This window comes from Megalops cyprinoides, chromosome 1 (genome assembly GCF_013368585.1).
Source record: "Megalops cyprinoides isolate fMegCyp1 chromosome 1, fMegCyp1.pri, whole genome shotgun sequence".
NCBI classification, from domain to species: Eukaryota; Metazoa; Chordata; class Actinopteri; order Elopiformes; family Megalopidae; genus Megalops; species Megalops cyprinoides.
The window spans coordinates 55,444,599-55,465,462 of NC_050583.1; the positions used below are offsets into that span (position 1 = coordinate 55,444,599).

Sequence of the window (20,864 nt, forward strand, 5' to 3'; positions counted from 1 at the left end):
GGAGATTCAAGCTTTATTCCATAAGATATGCGGGTATGGAACATAATTGCAAATGAAGTAAGTAATTTGACAGAGACAAAGTAGTTTTGGAATGGCTTTTCAGAGCTGCCTCTAATGACTGGTTGGTGAAACGCCGCTCTCTGACTGTAAATTACCGCCGAGCCACAGCAAAAGGGAGGCACGGCTAGATGGCAGTTGAGCAGGTTTCTGATGCTAAATGAATGTTAAACAAACAACTGGATCCCTGTTATTGAACATAATGGAGTCTGCAGCTGAGCACAGGCCCGGGGGCTACCTGCTCCGGCTCACGGAGAAAAACCAAAACAAGATCTTAATTATCACTTCTGGAACATTGTGATTTAACCTGGGTGGTTATAATTAAAATGATTCTGAGCACTTGAGAAGCAGGACTGTCTGTGGGTAAGGCAAATTCTGATCTAATAAAAGCAAAGAGAGAAAGAAAAAGAGAGAGAGAGAAAGGGAGGGGGGTTGAAAACAGACATTGTTCCTTCGGCTTTGGTGGTTGCCTCAAAGGTTCTGTCGAGAAGTCGACCCTTGAACTAATCCTGATTCACAGTTAAACAGGGCTGTAAGGGAATGCCAAGCTACGCCTTTTGTCATGCCTGGCTTTTAGACCTAAAATTACCTCATCCATTCCCAAAGGCTAAAACCCATTAACTTTGAACAGCAAACTTTAATTATTAAAAGTGTTGAATAATATGCGACGGGTGCTGTGTTCTTGTGTATATATTATGTCCTGTTTAATTCTCTGCTCACACTTTTATTGGAAGAATTCCCTTTCTGAATCTCCATTAGGCCCAATTTTTTTCAATGTTTGAAAGACATAAAATCAAAGGCTTCTACTTTCCCGCCAAGCTCCTTGGAACATTTTTTTTTCTTTCTGTGCAATACAAACACAGGCCCCTTTTTCTTCTCAGGTCACTCTAAAGCCATAAAGCACAAATAAGCCTTCTGTGAATATGAAACTACATCAATACTGTGGTTGCTAACAGCAGAAAAAGCTCTGTTCCAAAACCAGAGTCCTAGATTTACATTTACATTTACATGAGTGAGACAGGGGAAAAAAACCTGTTAATCTGCAAATTAGGAAAAGACAGGAATCTGAACATAAAGCATTTTGGAACCCTACCCAAGAAAGCAAAGTCTAACCTTTGTAAATGTTTAATACAGGTCAGTTACACATCATTGGTTGACGAATGAAAAATCTATTGCCACACTAGAGCAGGACTGATTTAACATATTGATGTAACCAAGGACTACGGCTACATGCGCTCTGCCTTTCAGAATGACTGACAAGGCGCTCTTGGGGGATACTGAGTGAACACACCTAAGAGCACTTTTATAATTGGGTAGCATCTACACCTCCACACAATTAATCATCTGCAGCCCAAGCTATCAGAGGAGTGCTTTTGTCTTGCCAAAGAACAAATGTGATGGCATCTTAACAGCACAAACGAGGCTGTGCATTTAAATGCAAATTAAGATGATAAACTAATTAGATCAATCAGAGACCGAATTAAGATTTTGTCATCTCTGAAAACACACGCAAAAATGGCAGCAGCTCTTCCGACTTCCATCTGACAATTTCACAATTAGTAGAATAATATCACTGTTAAATTATTAACATATACCGTACCAGCAGAATGCATGGCACCTATACAACAGAAACGTATGCAAAATGTAACAGCAGATAAGCCGAATGGGTTTTAACATGTCGTGTCTGCTAAACAAATAGCTTTTCACCTTCTATTTACTGCAGAGAGCAATCTCAAATAAAGCCCTAATCTCTCAGGGGGAAAAAACAGCTGATGTAATGCTCAGCGGAGAAGCATTGGTTCGGAGCTAGATCATTAAAATATACTTAAAAGCCCTGCATTTAAATCTGTCATACTCACTATAGGTTCAAGGATGTGTTCTCTGAAGCATGGCTTGTCTGAATTTAGAGCAAACATTAATTCCAAGGGGAATACAAAAATCAATAAAGCGCTGGGAGGAATTGATGTTTTTATTTATTTATTTATTTATTTATTTATATTTATTTATTTATTTGGTAGTTGCTCTCTATATAAATGCAACACTTGCATTTGTAACTCTCAGGCTTGACAGTCTTTTCAGCTGACATATTTCACATGTGGCTAAATACAGTAATTATATATTATGGGATATATTACAATACACACACTTCAAACTGAATTTTTCATTCCTGGCACCGGGGTGTGGGAGATTTATTGGCTGGTGTGACATTTTGTGGAACGATATGCGCAGCACTGAGAAAAAAAAAAAAAACCTTCCAAGACTCAAATAGTAAATTACTATAAATGACACTGTTGCCATGGATCCTTTTTATTTTATGGGATACAGATACATTTCTAAGACTGATACAAAGTACATGATGAGGTGTGGAAACTGCTGCTATCTGTACAGCAGCATTCAACCGAGCAAACAATTCTGAACCAGAAAGCTCTCTCTAGCAACTGGGAGACTAAATAAATAACAGGGTTCTGACTGATCAATGCCATTGACCTATATAATTAAAAAAGCAGCTTGAACAGAAAGGAAAGAATGTTGCCGTCTGTTTCAAGGTTATTAACGTAATTTTTCATGGCCTAATTTGTAATCCAAGTGTCGCACGGCTGATAGCTAATCTTAGGAGCCACTTAAATAAATATCATTAAATGTATTTGTGGAGTGAAGGTAGGACCTTAGTTGGAGGTTAAATATTGATTTTCATCCTCTGCGAGAGAAATAGTCACACAACATAAACTGAAGACTATTAATGATGTTAGCTCATACAACTTTCGCTTTAGCAATGTAGTTCTGTTCCCAAGAGCCATCTTTGTAAGATTAAGAATATTTTTCAATGGCCACTTTCTGAATTAATTTCATTATGCTGATAATTAACCATAGATGTTAGCAGAAATGTTCTTCTTTTGGGAAAACAGCAGGACCATATACTCTCTGCATAATACATCAAAAAAAGGGGAAGAGGGTGTCCTTACAAAATGAGTTTGTACTTTACAGAAACACAATGCTAAATGACTGGTTTAGAAGTAAAAAAAAACAAAACAAAATAAAAACACAATAAAAGAAGCACTCAGCTTGTCTCACTGGAACGAGAGCCTCATAAAAACCAGAAACGAGCACATTCCCACCCATCACTGGGCCTTCTTGGCAAGGCCAAGCAAATAGAGCCATGAAAGGCCACTACAGTTCAAATCCAAAACCTCTCAGCACTCTACTGAACAATAACACCACTGCACATCCTGGGAAGATGCGACTGGGATATATTATATTATATTATTATACTATATTATACACACTGTATTACCATAGGCAGACTCATCTTTCATCCGTGACCGAAGGAGGGAATAACTTCATTTACCTGAGCAAATTAATTCAATTAATTGCCCTCACAGCTGCACTCGGAGGGTGCATCAGCAAATCTCATCTTTTTGGTCAAGGATATTCCGCTCCCTTTTGGCAGTGTGTTATTCACCGTGCCAAGATATTATTGGTTTGTATCGATTCAGCACAAAGTATGGACCTGCTGTTGCTGCTGGAGCCCAGCCAACCAAAAGCCCACTTTCAGATACGCTCCCTCGCCCTCACCTACCCCCCCCCTCCAGCTCACCAGGGTGACCCTCTCATTCAACATTTGGGTAAAGTATCTGAGAAATCTTTAAAAATCACGCTGGACTGTTTTTTTTCAAATATAGAGTGGAACAAAGGCCTTTATTTGCACTATGAAGCTTATAAGTCACTTAACTTGACCCATGTGAGCACGAACCTCAAACACAGTACTGCGATACTGATGCATGTGCAATGCGCGCACACAAGCACACGCTCACCCATAAACAGAAATGAATGCTCTGGTTGTGCAACACACAAATATTTTCCAAATGACATGAATTCAAAATAACTATGTGGCTCAACCAGTAAAGCAAAAAACAAGCGCCCGGATAAGCCACTGTGTCACACATCAAGGACTAATGAGGCAATGCTTTCAGCACAGGGCTGTGACCTCAAATATATAATATATTTGCTCGCACCCAATCAGATGAAGGAATGAACTGGAAGAGTATGTTAAATACCTAAGATAATGTGAAGTGCTTTCATCTTAAACAAAGAGGCAACTGTCAGTTCAGGCAAACATGCCTTCAGGCCCTCTGTGAACACACAGTTAAGTTACTGCGGCAATCGGGGGACCCTCTCAGACGACCCTCACAAAGAACCACAGACAGCACTGCAAGTCTGGGCTTCCTTTCCTTCACCTGCCATCTGACTCACATGTATCAATGCCCTTCCTCTTCAATGATGTCACCCTCCTACAAGACGGCATTCCACTCCACAAGCACTCACCAGCACACTGGATCGGCTGGTAGCGTTCAGAACTAATAGTATTTTACAGTATGGTAAAGGGCATCTAGGGATCTCCTGCAAAATAATTACGTGTAGTTTACCTTACATCACCTTACTTTTTTTTTTATGGGGGGAAAAAACGGTCAGTAAGTATTTGAAAACAAACCCAGGGGAAAACGTTTAGTTGGATGTGCTGAACACACACACCAACTCAATGTCCCTAAAGCGCTCCAAAGGCTCGCTACATCCAGTCAAACACTTTCCCTGGGGTAAACTCTCCTCACAGAATCATACCATATGCCCATTAAAAAGAGAGGCCGATGAAGATATGCCTTTTATAGTAATTTACAAATTAAAATGGGGGCAATAAATGACACAGAAGGACACTGCACACTACAGGACTAAAATAAATGGAGATAGACAGTACCGGTCAAACGTTTTGACACACTTTTCTTTCTTCATTTTTACTATTTACATTTTAGAGTAATAGTAAAGACATCAAAACTATTAAATAACACAAACAGAATTACACAGTGACCAAAAAAGTGTTATAAACAAATCAAAACGATCTTATATGTCATATTCTTCAAACCGCCAAAAACTATTTGGAAAAAAAATTCATACACAGGCATCAACTTCACTATTTATTTATAATTTCAAGCATTTAAGCATAAGTCTTCAGATAAAAATGTCTTTGAATGCATGTTTCCCCATTATCTTAATCAGATGTGTCCAAACTTTTGACTGGTACTGTATCGTGACGTGTGCTGATTGGGCCTACTCTGAAAAAGCAGGAGAGGCAGAGAACAGCAGAGCGTGCTGGCAGTGAGACTCCCCAGGAGGGAACGCGCCGGGGCCTCACCTTTCGTAATGCCTGCGCGTGCATGTGGCGGCGCTAGTGCTCCCGGGATTGCCGCCCAGCTCATCGTATACATTTTTCCACTGACGGCGGGCTGTGATCTGTGAAGAGGAAGGGGAAATCTTTTGCTGGGTGTGAAGGGGCAAAAACGCATCACACAGCAGATCATTAAGAATTCCGGCCCTCTTTTTTTTTTTTCCGTGCAGAGCACGCATCTCGCATCTCACGGCGTGGTCACCGTCACTTCAACAGGCACACCTGGCTGTTTCCATGTCAGACATCATAATCAAGACACTGTGGCAGACCACAGAAGTAACAGGTTGTTCCTGAATACAACGGCAATGCTGAACAGCGCATTTCAGGTTCAACTGCTGAAAAAGTGCAAGGTTTGCAGCGGCTATGGTACACGATGAATCCAAAAACTGCCTTTCTTCTTTTTCCTGGCTGCAATTCATTTTGTTCAGCTGAGGGTTTTTGAAGCATTCAGCAAACATAGAGTTAAAGCTGTGTGAAATACACTCCTCCAGGCAATCACAATTAATTTGCTGATGGCTTCTGTTCATTACGTGAAGTCACCTCTAAAGCGCATACTAATGTAACATACCAGTCTCAGAACGAGCAGAATAATAATTATATACTTCCACAAATATAGATCTACATGCACCACATAATTAATTCAGAAAACAACAAATAATGTATGCCTGATGTACGTTTATTTGGCCTTGGAAGAATCCTTCAGAAATCAATATGCATCACTTGTTCTACCAAAACATTAATGTGAAGGCAGTAAAAAAAATCAAAGCAGCCTCTCTAGAGTACTTTTCATCAGGCAGTGATCAGAGCACCATGACAAACACCTCAAGATAATCTTGTGTAAAAAAGTCAATTTCAACTTTCACAAACAGTTGCTGGAAATTGCTTGATACCTTGTTTATACAGCAACATGTCACATCCTCACAGACGTTAAGGATGTGAGGCTGACAGCATGTGAACTATACATTTTCTCAGGCTTTTACAACGTGCTGTGAAATACCTCCGCTTTAATATTTCTTGACTGCCGTTTGTTTTCACATAGCTATTATCAGAGAGACGGGTTTTGAGTTCACTTTTGGCAAGAAAATAAAATTCTGCCTGACTGAGTACAACACTAGCTACAGAGCTTAATCTGATCATTGTGTGTAATGTAAATATTTCCAATGACATCATTTTCCTCTGCAAACTGATTTTTATTACAGATGTCAGCTGCTTCAGACTGATTCTGCAGTGGCTAGAGCCAGCCAGGAATAATTTCGATAGTAAAACGCAACTCATAACGGTATTGTGAATAATTTAATTACAGTACATATGCAAACCACTGTGCTTCCTGTACACGGAGCAGGCTAAACTACCGATAAACCAGAAGATAGAAGGCTTGAAAGAAACCTTTGAAATCACATGAATAACTTCCTGTTTGCTCAGAACATAAACAATTTGGCTGCCTCTCTCTTTTTCACTGCTGATAAACAAATACAGAGTCATTTACAGTATTTGAATAACCTTAACTGATTAAATTGAAAAGATTTAAATGTTTTTCCCATATTAGAACAGAACAGATGTCAGATTAGCTGCCAAGTGAAATCTCTTTATTGTACTGTTGGCTTGTTGCACAATAATGGTCCCTTCAGAGTCTCAACATGGGTACAGTACAGACGCTACCAATTTCCTTGACAGAAAAAGAGTTACATATGTTTTCCACTTGTACATTTTACAACAACTGCATCATTCAGCCAAATGTGGATCTAAGCAGGGCTTTCTTCCAAGCTCAGTCCGGTAAACACACATCATACAGCGGGCCTAAAATCGGAAAATGATTCTGCTTGTTTTTCAGCAAACTCAGAGCCTGAGGAAAAGTATGGAGCTACTCTGAGCGAGAGAGAGAGAGAGAGGCAGGGAATTTCAGTTGGAATTATGTAAACACTACTCACCAGCTCATATCCTCCTAGTTTCTGAGCAGCTTGAAACATAGTCCAAAGGTTTACTGTTAGAAGGATAATAAGCATTATAATCAATAACTCACTGTAAAAGTCACAGACACAAACACAAAAATACAATCCTTCCTTCATTTCATTTGATTCAGAATTTATGTATTTATATGCATATATGTGTATATCTGCTTGTATATCTGTTTGTATATCTGTATATATGTGTGTGTGTGTGTGTGTATGTTATGTATATGCATGTTATTTTCATTACTTCACTCCTGCTGTTTCATTTTGTGACTTGAATGTTAACACTGTCATTTAGAGATTATGTACCAAATAAATTACTGTCTATTTAATGATGTGTAAATGTTTTGTGTCTTTTCAAACGGCAGCAAATAAATTGCGGGACTTCACGAGGAGGAATCAATCAAAATTCAATCACCATGCACACAAAGCCTTGTATTTGTCAGAATGGTGTTTTCCTATCCCCAGATCTGGCGCTATTGATTTTTCTTCCCCCTCACGGCGGTTATAAATGCACAACAGGGATGACGAAAGGGAGTTCTTCTGTACCCGGGCGAAATGACATTGGCTTTTCAGTCGAAAGCCTCGTGATCCATCTCTAAGGTTGTTATGCATCAACAATAATTACTGTAGTAGTTGCAGTGACATTATAAAAACACACCTCCTCTGGTTTTTATGTCCCTGGCTCGGGTATTATCTCAGAGATGCACACATCTGATCCGCACATATCCAACGAGACCAATTAAACTTTTCTTGATAGGTGCCTCTGAGAAGCCGGCCTGGGAGAGTGGTTCTCCTATTCCCAAGGACACCACTGAAAATGTGCCACTGGCTATGGGAATTACTGTTTATCTAAGTGAATGAGAAATAATGAATCCCTTTCTTGTGTCATTTTTTTTTTACATTTATATTCTTTATTATATGGCATACAGCTGAGGTACAGACCTAATTAGACAGTGCCTAATGCTACTGCATTGGGGAGAAAGACAGTCCAGGTTCCCTAATAGGTGTCAGGATTCATGTCTCTCTTAGCCGTTTATCTAGATTTGGTTTGTGTGTCAGAGGCTGCGAGTCTATGCTGCAGCTTTTTCCACAGCTTGAGGCAGGAAATAAAATGTAACTGAATGGACACAGTGCCTGTCACAATAGCAGCGGAAAGCACTACCGGCTGAGCTGACAGCCATATTTGTCTGAGCGGTAATACGAAACCATGGATCACTTAATTATGGATCACGTATAAAAATATACAAGGGACGTATTCCACATTCCATTTGACGATTTTAGTTTTCGTTTTTCATATTCACAGATGCCTTTACAAGTGGAAATTAAGCACAAAGAGATATCTGGGACTGATCTTTAAAATATTTTACACGCTCTCCTTTTTTTGGTATTTGGCAGGAGAAGAACGGTTTGAAGTTGCTCCGATGAAGAGAATCATCCCGTGCTGCCTAATCTGTTATTCAAGCCATGCGCATAAAAGCAGTTGGCTACAGCAAATTAGTGCTATAGAGTTGACAGAGTGTAATTGTCTCTTTCATTTTCTTAAGTTACAATGACCTACTTTGCAACCCTGCAGCGGAGATTACGATCTTTTTTTAAAGAATACCCAAACCCTCAGTGGGGGTAAGGCTACAGCTCTCGCACTGTTTAAGTGTAACGTGAAATAACGATAATGGTTCTTTCCTTACTCAAAGGATCAAAATGGGAAATCTGATTTCGCTGAAAGCCGAAACCCCCCAAACCGCCGTGCTTTACAATTTGCTATCGATTGAACTTCCGACAAAAAAAAAAAAAAAAAAAATGCGGGCGCCCTGCGCGAGCTTGAATGCCGCGCCGGCCTGGGTTACCGAGCACCAGAGAGTCAACCACCCCGGGAACTGAAAAGACACCTGAAATCTCCACACAGTTGGCTGGTGTGTGATGCGGTGAAGTGTTGTGAGGGAGGCACTTCTACTTACTCTGCTTGAACCCAAGGTACGGGATCCTCTCAATGGGTGTTTTCCTTTCTTTCATGTATTTGTACAGAGCTACCAGGAAGGCCTGCTCATCAGCCGGGCACTCCTCACCCGCCCCCACCTTAGGCTTCTCCTCAGCGGACGCCTTTTTACAGCTACCGCTACTTTTGGGTTTGGTCACCACCGCCTTAGAGTCGGCTTTTACCTGGAACCAGAGGAACCGTTTCGGGGGGGTGAGAGCAGGACACAGGGAAAGGGGTGGCCAGACACAGCAGGTATAGTGAGTAAAACGGGCGCGTTGGAAGCAATGAGGTGCCGTCCGTACATGGGCCCCGCTGACAGTACATAGGCCCCCCGGAGCCGCGAGAAGAGCCGGAGCTCTGTTAGAGTGATGCTGTCACACAACAGTCATTGCTGGCCCACACACGTCTGTTTATCCATCTGTTACAGATAATCAAGCGCATTTATTTTCTGAAAAGGAGCTATCAAGGCCGGTAGGATATGCGAAGGCAAACAAAGAGAACGTTGGTTCTGATTTCAACCAAACTAAACAAATCCACTAACTTTTACCACATCCAGGCAATACTGTCATTTAAAATGTTTTTAATGCATGCACTTCCATTTTAATAGCCAGTACCAAATTTTTAACAGGACACAGTATAATTTGTTTAATACTGTGGAGTACATATAAAAACAAGATTTAACTATAAATTTTACTTGACGGCAGGATTTTTAATAGAACCAAGATTCCAGTTTCAGAATAACAGGAGAGGACTTCATTTTTCCCATACCTCAGCTCCAGTCACACCTCAACAACAAGGACAATCTCAGTTCCGCCTGACTACAGCTCAGTGGAAAACTGGCATGCACAAACTGCAAGGCTAAGAAAGTCTAAACTGTATAACTGGAAAGGAACCCAAAACATTATACACTTCCCCGAAGCTGGTAATGGATAGATAACACATTATGGGGGACAAAGGTCATTAAAATAAGAGGAAAAACAACTGCGAGCAAGGGCTATAAATACCTGATACCCCAACATTAATTAAACATTATTGGTGCCCAAGGAAAACTGGACCTCCATGCCAAAATGTGAAAGAGTATACGCCTGGAGAGCGGCCACTCCGAAATGGGTTTTGAAAAGGCGTGCAGGGGAAATGTAATGCTAATGAGAGGTACCTTGGCAGGGGCCTTGCCCTCAGAACTGCTGGCCTCCTTGGCTGAGCTCTGGCCCTGGGAGTCACGCCGCTGGGAGATGGAGGGCTTCTTCTTCCGGGGTCGGCCCTTCAGATTGGGCGCTGGGGAGACAAGAGTGCAGCGGCCAATCAGACGCGAGGCCTGGCAGGGGAAAGGTGGCCTCGGGATTTGATTCTCCCCAAAGGACCTGCCACATACACTATGCGATAGGCTATACACTGTGCTGATACATTAAATGTACAATTCACCCAAAGGCACCATGAAAAAACTGTTTTGTGCTGGTTTGAAGCCAATAACAACAAGGTGTAAGCTTAGCTGACACATGCGTACACACAAGAAATGCAATACCTGTTTCTTGGATGGAAAATTCAAGAACCATCCATTGTCAATAGTTTGTACGACAATACAAGCACACATTAGCACACGTAACCTCATGTCATAATGCCTTCTTGTCGTGTGTTGATACGATCTTAAAGTTACTTTTTATTAAAAATGATAAGCTTTGTTAACCAAGTGGAAACTTTTAGTCAAAGGAGAAAGGCAGGGCATCTTCCTCATGTCACTTATCGCATTTCTCACACAGTGTGGTAATCTCCCTGTGAAGTCCTTTTGTTCCCTGTGTATCTTTACAAATCAAGTCAAAAATGACAGTTGCTAACAACTGTTCAAACAGAATCGCCATTGAGAAAGTCAGACAGGCCTTTGACTCAGAAACAGTGGTGGCACTCAGATGAACTGAGTTCAATGGGGGTGACTCAAAGCAACATTCCATGTGTGATGATAATTAAATCATATCCAAGGTCACGGGGAGCCCAAGGCTAACACCTTTTTTGGCCAAATCATATTTCCATTGTAGTTTAAACTTTAAAGCAAAACAACAAAACATCTTAAAATAAAGCAACGTTACCCAAAAAGCAATTACTGGAGGTGAAATCTACTGTGACTGGATGACATTTTCCTTCACAGTCTTTCAGCCGGCAGCACAAAACAGCAAATGAAATTAAACCATTTTACCACAAAAACACTTATGTACTACATTTTTATCACCTAGGCAACAGCCAGGTTATTTCATACATCTCTCAGACAAACAGGCTTGTTCAGGCCTCAGAATGAGACAACAAAGTCATTTTAAAACAGGGACATTTTCGCAACAAAAAGCTTCTTTCTCAAATATAACTTGTCTTTGTGCAAAAGATTAATGCACTCTCTCTCTCTGTTTTTTTTCCTATACCGCAAGTCTTACAACAATCTGAATTCCAGGCCTATGAGTAATGAATTAGTCATGATTACTGAAATATATTAGCTCACATTCAATAAGATTGTTTTTATTAGTGTGCCGTCAGAGTGAGCACATTCCCACATTTTAAACATACAGCACATATTTCAAAGTAACCAGATGCATTTAGCTTCATATCAGCATTACAATAAAGCCGCAAACATCACAAATCATGCTTGAAAAAAAGAAAAGGGACATGCCTTTGTCAGGAAGAGCCACGCACCATGTGAAATTATACTTTGAAATGACAGAATAATAAAAAACATAGACAGAAAAAACTTATTAAAAAAAAAAGAGAAAACATTACCCATTATGTCCCTGCATGAGCTGCCCGGTTGCGTTTTCAAGGGCGAGCTCTCGCCACTCGGCATGTGATGCGCGTCCAGTGCTCCCAAAGCACCCAGCGATTCAAACGGAGTGAACATTTTGGCTTTTGGCTCTCAGGATTTCTATTGGCCCCATCTCCAGCACTCCATTACCCACACATAAACAGATTAGGGTCTGGCCAAGAAGCAGCGGGACGGAGGAGGGGGCATTGGACGGGAGGCAGCCGAAAGCGTCCAGAGGCGCAGCCAATGGAGCCGCTGCCCCACTTCTTCCCTCTATTGACTTTCCCCAGGACCCATATACATGCGCTCTCTCCAGATAAGAGGAAGGGGGGAGGGGGAGGGGGGGGGTTAAAGTTTGGCAAACACAACCGCACGGTGCAGAACTGTGTCACTGTACCGCAGCAAGAGCACCAAGAACAAAGGGCGAACTGCTGCTCTTACTGAGAAAAGAACTTTACTGTCGCTCCCAGGAATGCGGTGGCCTCACGCTAACGTTTCCAGGTAAAATAAGCAGCAATGTAACAATTCTTGTTCTGTATAGCCCCTGCCTAGCTGAGGAATGATTTAGTTTTTTTGTTTTTGTTTTTTGTTTTTTTTTTCTTCTCCCAGCCTCTCATCCTCCTCAGATCTTCTCGTTGTAATTCATTGCTTTGGCTTTCCAAAACCAGCATTTAAATGACTTCATTGGGCTTGAGGTCGGAATGATGCACCGCTTTGCTCATCAAAGCCCTCTATGACTTTACAGAGGAAAATTAGTGCATTGCCGAGGCCCTGAGCGCACATAATATCCTTCCAACTTCTTCTCCCGCTCCCTTTCACAAAACACGTTTACGGTAGATCTCAAGACACCCTGATGGAAGAATCTATAAAGCTAGAGGAAGTCTTTCAGGAAATCAAATTGAATGAACAAGCCTCACTTTGGACAGGCACAGTATGTGAAGAATGCCATAACTGTTATCTTGTACTTCGATGCTGCCGTCATATTTCTTGTGATTTAGACCTGTGGCCTTTTCCAGGGAGCACAAACAAACCATGATAGTGGAACGTGCCTATTTTGAGTGCAACCTGCAATCACAGCAATGACACATCTTAAACAACCAGCTATACAAATATAAATAAGAAAATATTCAGACAAATCTGGCAGAACAAACTGCTCCCACCCACTAACAGATACATAACATCAAAATGAAAGTATATTTTGGCATGTAAGAAGCTGGTACCATTCATTGCTTTGGTTATGCAAACATAAATATTAAAATGTTCAGACAATTCTGGTGGAACAGGTTGTTCCCACCCATTATCAAATACATGCATCAAGAATACTGTATATTTTTGTATGTAACAAGTTAGTACCATTTGTTACTTTAGCAATACAAACATAAAAAAGTAAATGTTCAGACAATTCTGGTGAAACTGCTCCCATCCACTATCAAATACATACATCAAGATATATTTTGGTATGTAAGAAGCTGGTGCCATCTCTTCTAATTGGCTCTCTGTCACTCTTCTACTGGAAGTGAGTTCCAGCTAATTGCATACAAGCCACAACAAATGCAGCCCACTTGTACAACTTCATTTATAATACAGTGGAACACTGCACTCCTGCCTGACAATGCTTTGTCTAATTTACCAATTTCATTATTACCAATTTGTCCACATTATTCAGCAGTCAAATTAATCAAAAGAAAGAAAACCAAATACCTCTTAGCAATTCTAAGATGTTTCATCTAAATAGCGTGGTCATGTCAAATTACAATTACAGCACTGATTACTCCGGGGGGGGGATGGGGGGGGGGGGGGGAGAGAAACTAATGCTGGAGGATGTAGGCCTTTTATCTTTAATGTATTGATTTCAGGAAGAAGAATACTCAAATGACCTGTCTCCACTCTAGGCCATACCACAAGCATAGCTGTTCTAAAACTCCTTTATTTAATTACCCACAGTGGCGAATACCACCCCCCACCCCCCAAAACCATGATCATTATCACTGCTGTTGTGTTTAATTTCACAAATGCAAAATATAGATCTTTCAATAAAAAAAGGCAAATGAGAGCACTGACAGAAATATTCATATCAGTTTACTAGAGTAGGGAAAAAAATGTTCTGTCACTTCAGATCTGTCTACACAGAATACAGCCTACCGTCTGTAAGAAAAAGGGAAAAATCAATCCCCCTGAACTCACTCTCTCTCTCTCGCTCTCCCTCTCTCTCTGTCTCTCTGATTTAATACCACTCTATACAGCAGATGGCACTGCCAAGCACAGAAGGAGAAAAACACACATGATGAATAAATGATACCTTCCTCGCTAAATAATGCTGTGTGCTCCCCCAATTCCCATCTGAAACAGGAATTGATCTATTTTTTAATCATATGTAGTTAGGAGCCCTGCTCAATACAACAATCCGAGACCTTTACTGTAAGTCGTTTTCATTTTCTTTTTTTCCCTAATTTGAATATGAGGCCCAGACATTGTTCCACTCCTCTGAATTTACTGTCTTTAAAAAAAAAAAAAAAACTGGTTAAACACAATCTGATGCCGCTGGTGTGTCCCCACTGCAGGAATGTGACACAGTGCATGCAAAGAGATGAGGAGGGGACAAGAAATGCAGCCACTGTACTGCTCGCGCACACACACACACACACACACACACACACACACACACACACACACACACACACACGCACACACACCTAAGTGAATCTGTGACCGCCTCATCAGCGCCTGTGCTTGGGCAGTGCTGTTGTACAGCACGTGTAACTGCACCGTCACTCCCCCCCCGCCATTTATTTCTGTGTTCGCTGCATCAGCTGAAAACCTGCGTGCTAAATATTTCATTTACGAATTTCCTTAAATCATTCACAGCTCATACCTTGTTATTCCATGGTTATGGAACTGTGGCACCCCTGCCTTTTGTAATATTCATCCAGACTTGTCTGCCCAACATCCCTTTGTTGTCCCTTGTTGGACACACACGCACCGCAGATAGGAACTTTTCTGAGCGCAGGGCTGTCTCTCTGGAATATTGATTATGAAGATAAAATGCATTGTCTGCCATGCACAGTGCGGTTTCAGTTATACTGCCCCGTGTCATCCGGTATCACCTGCAAAAAATAACTGAAAGGAACTTAAAAGCGAACCGCAGTAAAGGGGGGGAAATGGCAGCTGAACAAACTGCAATTTTTTGCATAAATGGAGAGCAAATCTGACTCCTCTAATTATACATGTGTTTTAATCCAAGCTATGTTTTTTTTCCACGGAAGTGTTCTGTACCACATGGTGAACAGCATTTTTGATTCCATCAGCCAGCTCTATAAACTCATGACCAACTGTTATTTGATCATTATCTAATGTAAAACATTCTCTCGCTCTCTCCCTCTCTGTCTGTTTCTCTCTCTCTCTCTCCTCTCCCCCCTTTAAAGCAGACACTCTCTCTCTGGCTTGGAAGCTCACCATTTCAGGCTACTTGCATGAAAATATTGTTCTAATTTCACTAGCCTGGGGCTATAGCTATTATTATAAGAAATAGAAAATATGACAAGAAAATGAATACTGGCTAGCCAGAGAACTACTTTGAATTATTTATATCCCTCATGTTAGCGAGCTGCACATTGACAAGTAGTTGCCCTCTAGTGTCACTGTGAGGTATTACTCTGCATTTAAGCAATAATGACCTCACATAACCAAGGCACATTTATAAAGACAGAATCATACATGGATGATTAAAAAACATGAAAGAATCATTTAACCACTTCAGTGCTGGACTAAATAGTATCCCCACAGCTTTAAATCCATACTTAAGAGGAATTTATTTAAAATCTTCAGCACAGGAAATCGGTATCCACAACTTTCTTTAAAATATTCCTACATTGTGACATCCTTTGTACTTTTATTGTGCATTTCTAGCACATTTGAAGTATCCATAATAACAGCAGCGAGAGTGTCCACCTTACTCTTCTCGTACTGACCACAGAAATATATTAGCACAAAACATTCTTCTTCACTGCCATTACCTTACAACTCAAACGCCATTTGCTGTTGATAATAAAAAGCAGACAGAGCAAGAAATGGGACAAAGGCACAGCACAATTACAAAGAGGAATACTCCCGGCAACATGTTGCCACCAGCTTTTAACATCACCACAAAGAGCAACAACTGCCCCCCCCCCCCCCAAAAAAAAAAAAAAGTACCCTAGAAAACTAATGGGACTAAACCTCCTCTAAAGACTCTATTAATCCCTCTGTTTCAGCTTACGGCACAGACACTTTCGCAGGCACCAGGCATGCACGTTCTGAAAGGGGCTTGGCAAAGGGTCAGCCTTGGCTGGAGCAAGGTCCAGTAACCCTGGAACAGGACACTACAAGCAGGGATTTATAGACATACAAATTAACAGGCCCCCGCTGAACAACAGATGCGCTGTAACACAATCCCGGCGCTCAGCGTTTACTTAGTATATCTTCCATACGCTGCATTTCACCCTCATTTAGAAACGTCACACAGTGGGGATGACAGAGGAGGCCCCGGCTGCAAGTTTATCTGCTCCTACCCTCTCTGGCATGCGCAACACCCGGCCGTCCCATTTCCCATAAATCCCGTTTTACAGCCTTTTTTTTTTCCTTCCCCCTCTCCCGGTCTTCCTCTGCCCTTCCGAATGAAGACACCCGTACGCACTGCGGTTTCACAGGGATCCTGCCATCCGTATTGACATTTAACGGATGGGGCAATTAACGCTTGCATTCTGACTTACAGACAGCTATTTTTTTTTTTTACGACCAGGTTTTTTCTGACCAGGGAGAGAGTCTATGTAGAGTGTGCAGGCATTTTTATTTTCTAAAATATTTGCGTTAAATTATACATTTGATCATAAATAAGAAAATGCAAGCGCACATTCAGATCTATGCAAACATAATATGAGGATATGTATAATTCATAATACATACTGATAAATGCAACATTACACTCCCTCACAATAAATATTTCATATCGAGGGGGAGAGGGAAAAAAAAAGATCAGTGGTTTCCAATTTTAAAACTACTAGCAATAATCTAGAAGAGGGTAATCATACAGACCGTGGTACATTTTTCAATATAAATTGCCCGATATTCACTGGGCGAAGACATACACTGGAAAATTAGCATCAGAATAGCTGATGCAACTGCATTACTGCCAGCGCGGCGCAAGTGCAATTAGGCTGACAGATGCAATGTTAAGAGGCAAAGCATGCGCTGCAGACAGCTATCAAAACTATGTGCTTGTATCCCTCCTAATGCATGTGCTCCACGGGATTATATAACAGCTCGCTGTGCATCTCTCCGGCCCTCTCTTCCATCTTAACTGCACGGCTCTGACAAACTTGCTTAAGGACAAGTCTAGGGCAGTCAGGCGGAGCAGAGATTTTAGAGATGACACCACACTTGATACCGCGGTATCACTTGTACCTTATTTACTTATTTATTTAGGCGCAAACACAAATGGCACAAATAACCAATTAGAAAACCTCCCCCTGTCTGAGCTCGCCTGCCGTTATTGCCTTTTAAATGGGAGGGACACAAAAGAATTAAATAAAAGCGCTGTAACAAAATAAAAGTGTTGTAACAATGGCAGTCGCTGTGGAAGCCATGTTCAATATGCAGTTGTTGAGTAAACATTTCTGAATTTAGGATATGTTGCATTATTTAGGGATTGTATTTGCTTTCTGTGTAGAAAAACAAGAGTGCCCTTCATTATTCTTTCCTCCTTCAGGAAAAGCTAGACTAACTGAGGGGGGGGGGAGAGCGAGGGAAAGATGGATAACATCTTGAAAAAGTCTCATATAAATACAAGAATTGCAGTTTATTAAGCTGAAGGCAGTTGCAATAGATGGAAAAAACTCAAGCCTAGAAAATTCTAGTATGATGGCACCTGAACCACTGATATACAATGACTTTCCCTTTGAAGATATTAACAGTTCTCTTAGAATGCCTTAAATTTGAGTTGTCGTTTTGAAATGAAATGTCAGAGGAGAAACGCATGTATTCTTTTCGCCCAGCAATTAGGAGGAATTTTGGCTGTCTAGCCATTATAACCGTACGTAGATGTGCATCTGCGATGATGCGAATTCCATAGTGGATGACTTTACCATGGGAGATGTGGCAGCTGATAACAGAGTTTCAGACTGGCTCCCAAACTTTGATTTTTAGTGCATATAATTACCTGGAGAGACATGTACCTTTAATCACACTCAGGGCAAGCCCATATCATGTCCTCTTTATAATTTCACCACTAATTATATTCAGGATAGGGAAAGGTTGAAGGGCTGCACAGATACATATGTGTATTTAAGCGTTTATGCTCCAACTAGAATTGGCATGTGTGCGACACACACACTGACATGGCCTACAGACAATGAATGGTGAACTTTAAAACCTATTATAACTTCAAAGAATTTGTGAGCTGAATGGTGGAAGGTCTGTAATAGGATGAAGCCGTTGTTATCTGCATGTATGATTTCTCAAGCGGTGGCCCAAGGCCAGGCACTAATCATCATTACACAGCAAACAGCGGGGCTTGTAACACGGGGTCCCCATGACAACGGGCAACCGGGGCCACATGTATATTTACAAGAAACTTAATATAACTTTGAAGTTGGTGTTCCACCCCCCCAAGGTGGGCTGGATGCATTGACTTGACGGATTTATTCCACACTTTACAGACACACACACACACTGACATCAAGGGGACATTCACACCTCCTATTATTTTTAGTGGTGTTAAAACTACAAAGATAAAACTGGGGCCTACAGGCCTAAGATAAAACAACCCTCCCAAAGCTAGTCTCAGAATTGATGACATCATCTAGCCATCTGATTACACTCTGATATCAGTGTCTTGCTGCATTGACGGTTAAGATTTAGAAAAAAAAGGAGAAGGGCCCTGCTTTCCTCATCTGTCTTTTAAATGCTCCTCTTTCTTCTCTCATTTGACAGGCCTCTCAGGGGAAAAATGGAAGTGTTTGCAAGTTTTTACCATGCCGAGCATTCACAAGATAGACCGGAGTCCCTTGTTATCAACCATTCTAGATATATTGAAATATTATCAAGGTGGTTTGTGATGCACATTTGCTCAAAAAATGCAGTATGAAAGTAAACTTTTTCCCCCTTCAATCATCAAGCAACATCTGTATCTAAATTTGATTTCTTGAGACTGGAAACTTTCCCATGTTTATCTGAAATTGTCTAGAGTTTAGTGAGGTGCTCGGGGCCCCTGTGGCTAGTGGTGTCTGCTTTGTCTGTCAGGGGAGCCCACCTTAGCTGACACCAGTATAGAGGGACAAATGCCCACAAATGACACGCCAGTTCCCATCTCAAACCCATCTCCCGGGAAATCTGATAACAACCAAGCTGTTCTACTTGCCAGCTCCCCCACCCCACCCCGCCTCCTCCCACATGATTCAAGGATCCCCCCCCCCACCACCACCACCCTCCCCCTCCCAAATCCTTCAGCCTCACAGCTTCCACCACTCACAATAAACACATTTGCATATCATTGGTAAAACCTGAATCTGCAAGTTCTCCTCTCCTGGCAAGATGGGTCAACAAAGTTAACCTGCAGGGACCCCGCTGTTTGGAATGGCCTTCCACGATGAACGCAAATGACAGCCTCCATTTGTCTTTCAGGCAGAGCGTACAGAAATGAACCTGCCTCTCTGGCTGCTATCTGGGAGTGTTTGCATATCTTCAAATAAAACAAGGCAATGGGTCGTCCATACCCCTGGCATGATAATGGGTCAGAATATTTCTTTTCTTTAAACCCCTCCTTTGCTCTGAGTATATTATGAATAATAATTACAATTAATGAAATATTGAGAGAAATTAGTAATAAAACCTTTTTTTACTCATTAATCCTCCTCTTAATGCAATTGTATTTATGAAATGTGCAGGCTTAAAAAACAAAAAAAAAACAACACTCAGTGATTCCAGGAACAGGCAATTATACTGTTCGAAGAACTTAATTGTTGGCATTTTGAATTCAGTTGTGCCAGAGAGGAAAAGCTTTTAACGCCCAGAAAAACAGGTTCCAATGAGCCCTGTTAAACTGCTTTGTTATTAAACTGATGATATATATATGCTAATATGCTCTCGCTGGGTTTTCAGTATCACACAGTCCTCAATGAGCACACAGAGAGCCGTGAACTAGTTTCTCATCATGGCACAGTCATTCGTGACCACGCTTACAGTATGTGGTGACAGAAGTGGGATGAACTCAGAGCTCTGCACTTATAAGGTCTGAAGACAGGGCTGAACTGTCCACAAGAATTTTCACTGTGGAATTTCTGAATGGACAGTGCATTCAGAATCTGAATTCAAGCAGGCTGAGTGAAATCATTTGTTTTTGATAAATGTAATGCACTGAACTGTAATGCAGTTAAACTGCTGTAATAAACCTCCTGGCCCCCTGTGTAAAATGTATTCTCGCAGAACCTCTAGTGCTGAGTGAAAATGTCACAAGGCCTTCCAGATGACCTTTAAAATGAGCAAAGTATGCTGAGCTGTAGCAAAAAAAAAAAAAAGAAAAAGAAAAAAATCGTTTGTTACGCAGACATAACACATTGGTTTTCACGGTGTGCAAGCACTGCGAAAGAGTTAAGTCACTGCCTGAGCAAATGGGCAGAGCCACAACAGTACTGTCACCAACTGGAACTATGCTGGTGGAAAAAGGAATGAGAAAGCTTTACTGGGGGAAATACAAGTAAGTACCAATGAAAGCTAGCCAGCATATTACTATGTAACACAAGGGCAATTAGCTATTGGAGTTACTCAGCATTTGTGTGTGTGTGTGTGTGTGTGTGTGTGTGTGTGTGTGTGTGTGTGTGTGCCTGTGAATGTGTGTGCGTGTGCCTGTGC

General features: G+C 41.3%; 1 protein-coding gene across 2 annotated transcripts in view; it reads right to left on the reverse strand.

Moving 5' to 3' along the window:
- The window catches only part of arid5b (AT-rich interaction domain 5B), a 64,588-nt gene that overhangs the window by 10,805 nt on the left and 32,919 nt on the right, over positions 1–20,864 (reverse strand). The window contains exons 1-5 of one of the 2 annotated variants that reach the window (XM_036548942.1): positions 11,960–12,115; positions 10,359–10,477; positions 9,183–9,384; positions 7,204–7,256; positions 5,243–5,340 (exon numbers count right to left, since the gene is read on the reverse strand). In XM_036548942.1, the coding sequence (XP_036404835.1) occupies positions 5,243–5,340; positions 7,204–7,256; positions 9,183–9,384; positions 10,359–10,477; positions 11,960–12,077 (590 nt within the window). In that variant the 5' untranslated portion in view covers positions 12,078–12,115. Of the gene's footprint in view, positions 1–5,242; positions 5,341–7,203; positions 7,257–9,182; positions 9,385–10,358; positions 10,478–11,959; positions 12,116–20,864 lie in introns of those variants that run through there. The other variant, XM_036548934.1, reaches the window with a different exon arrangement.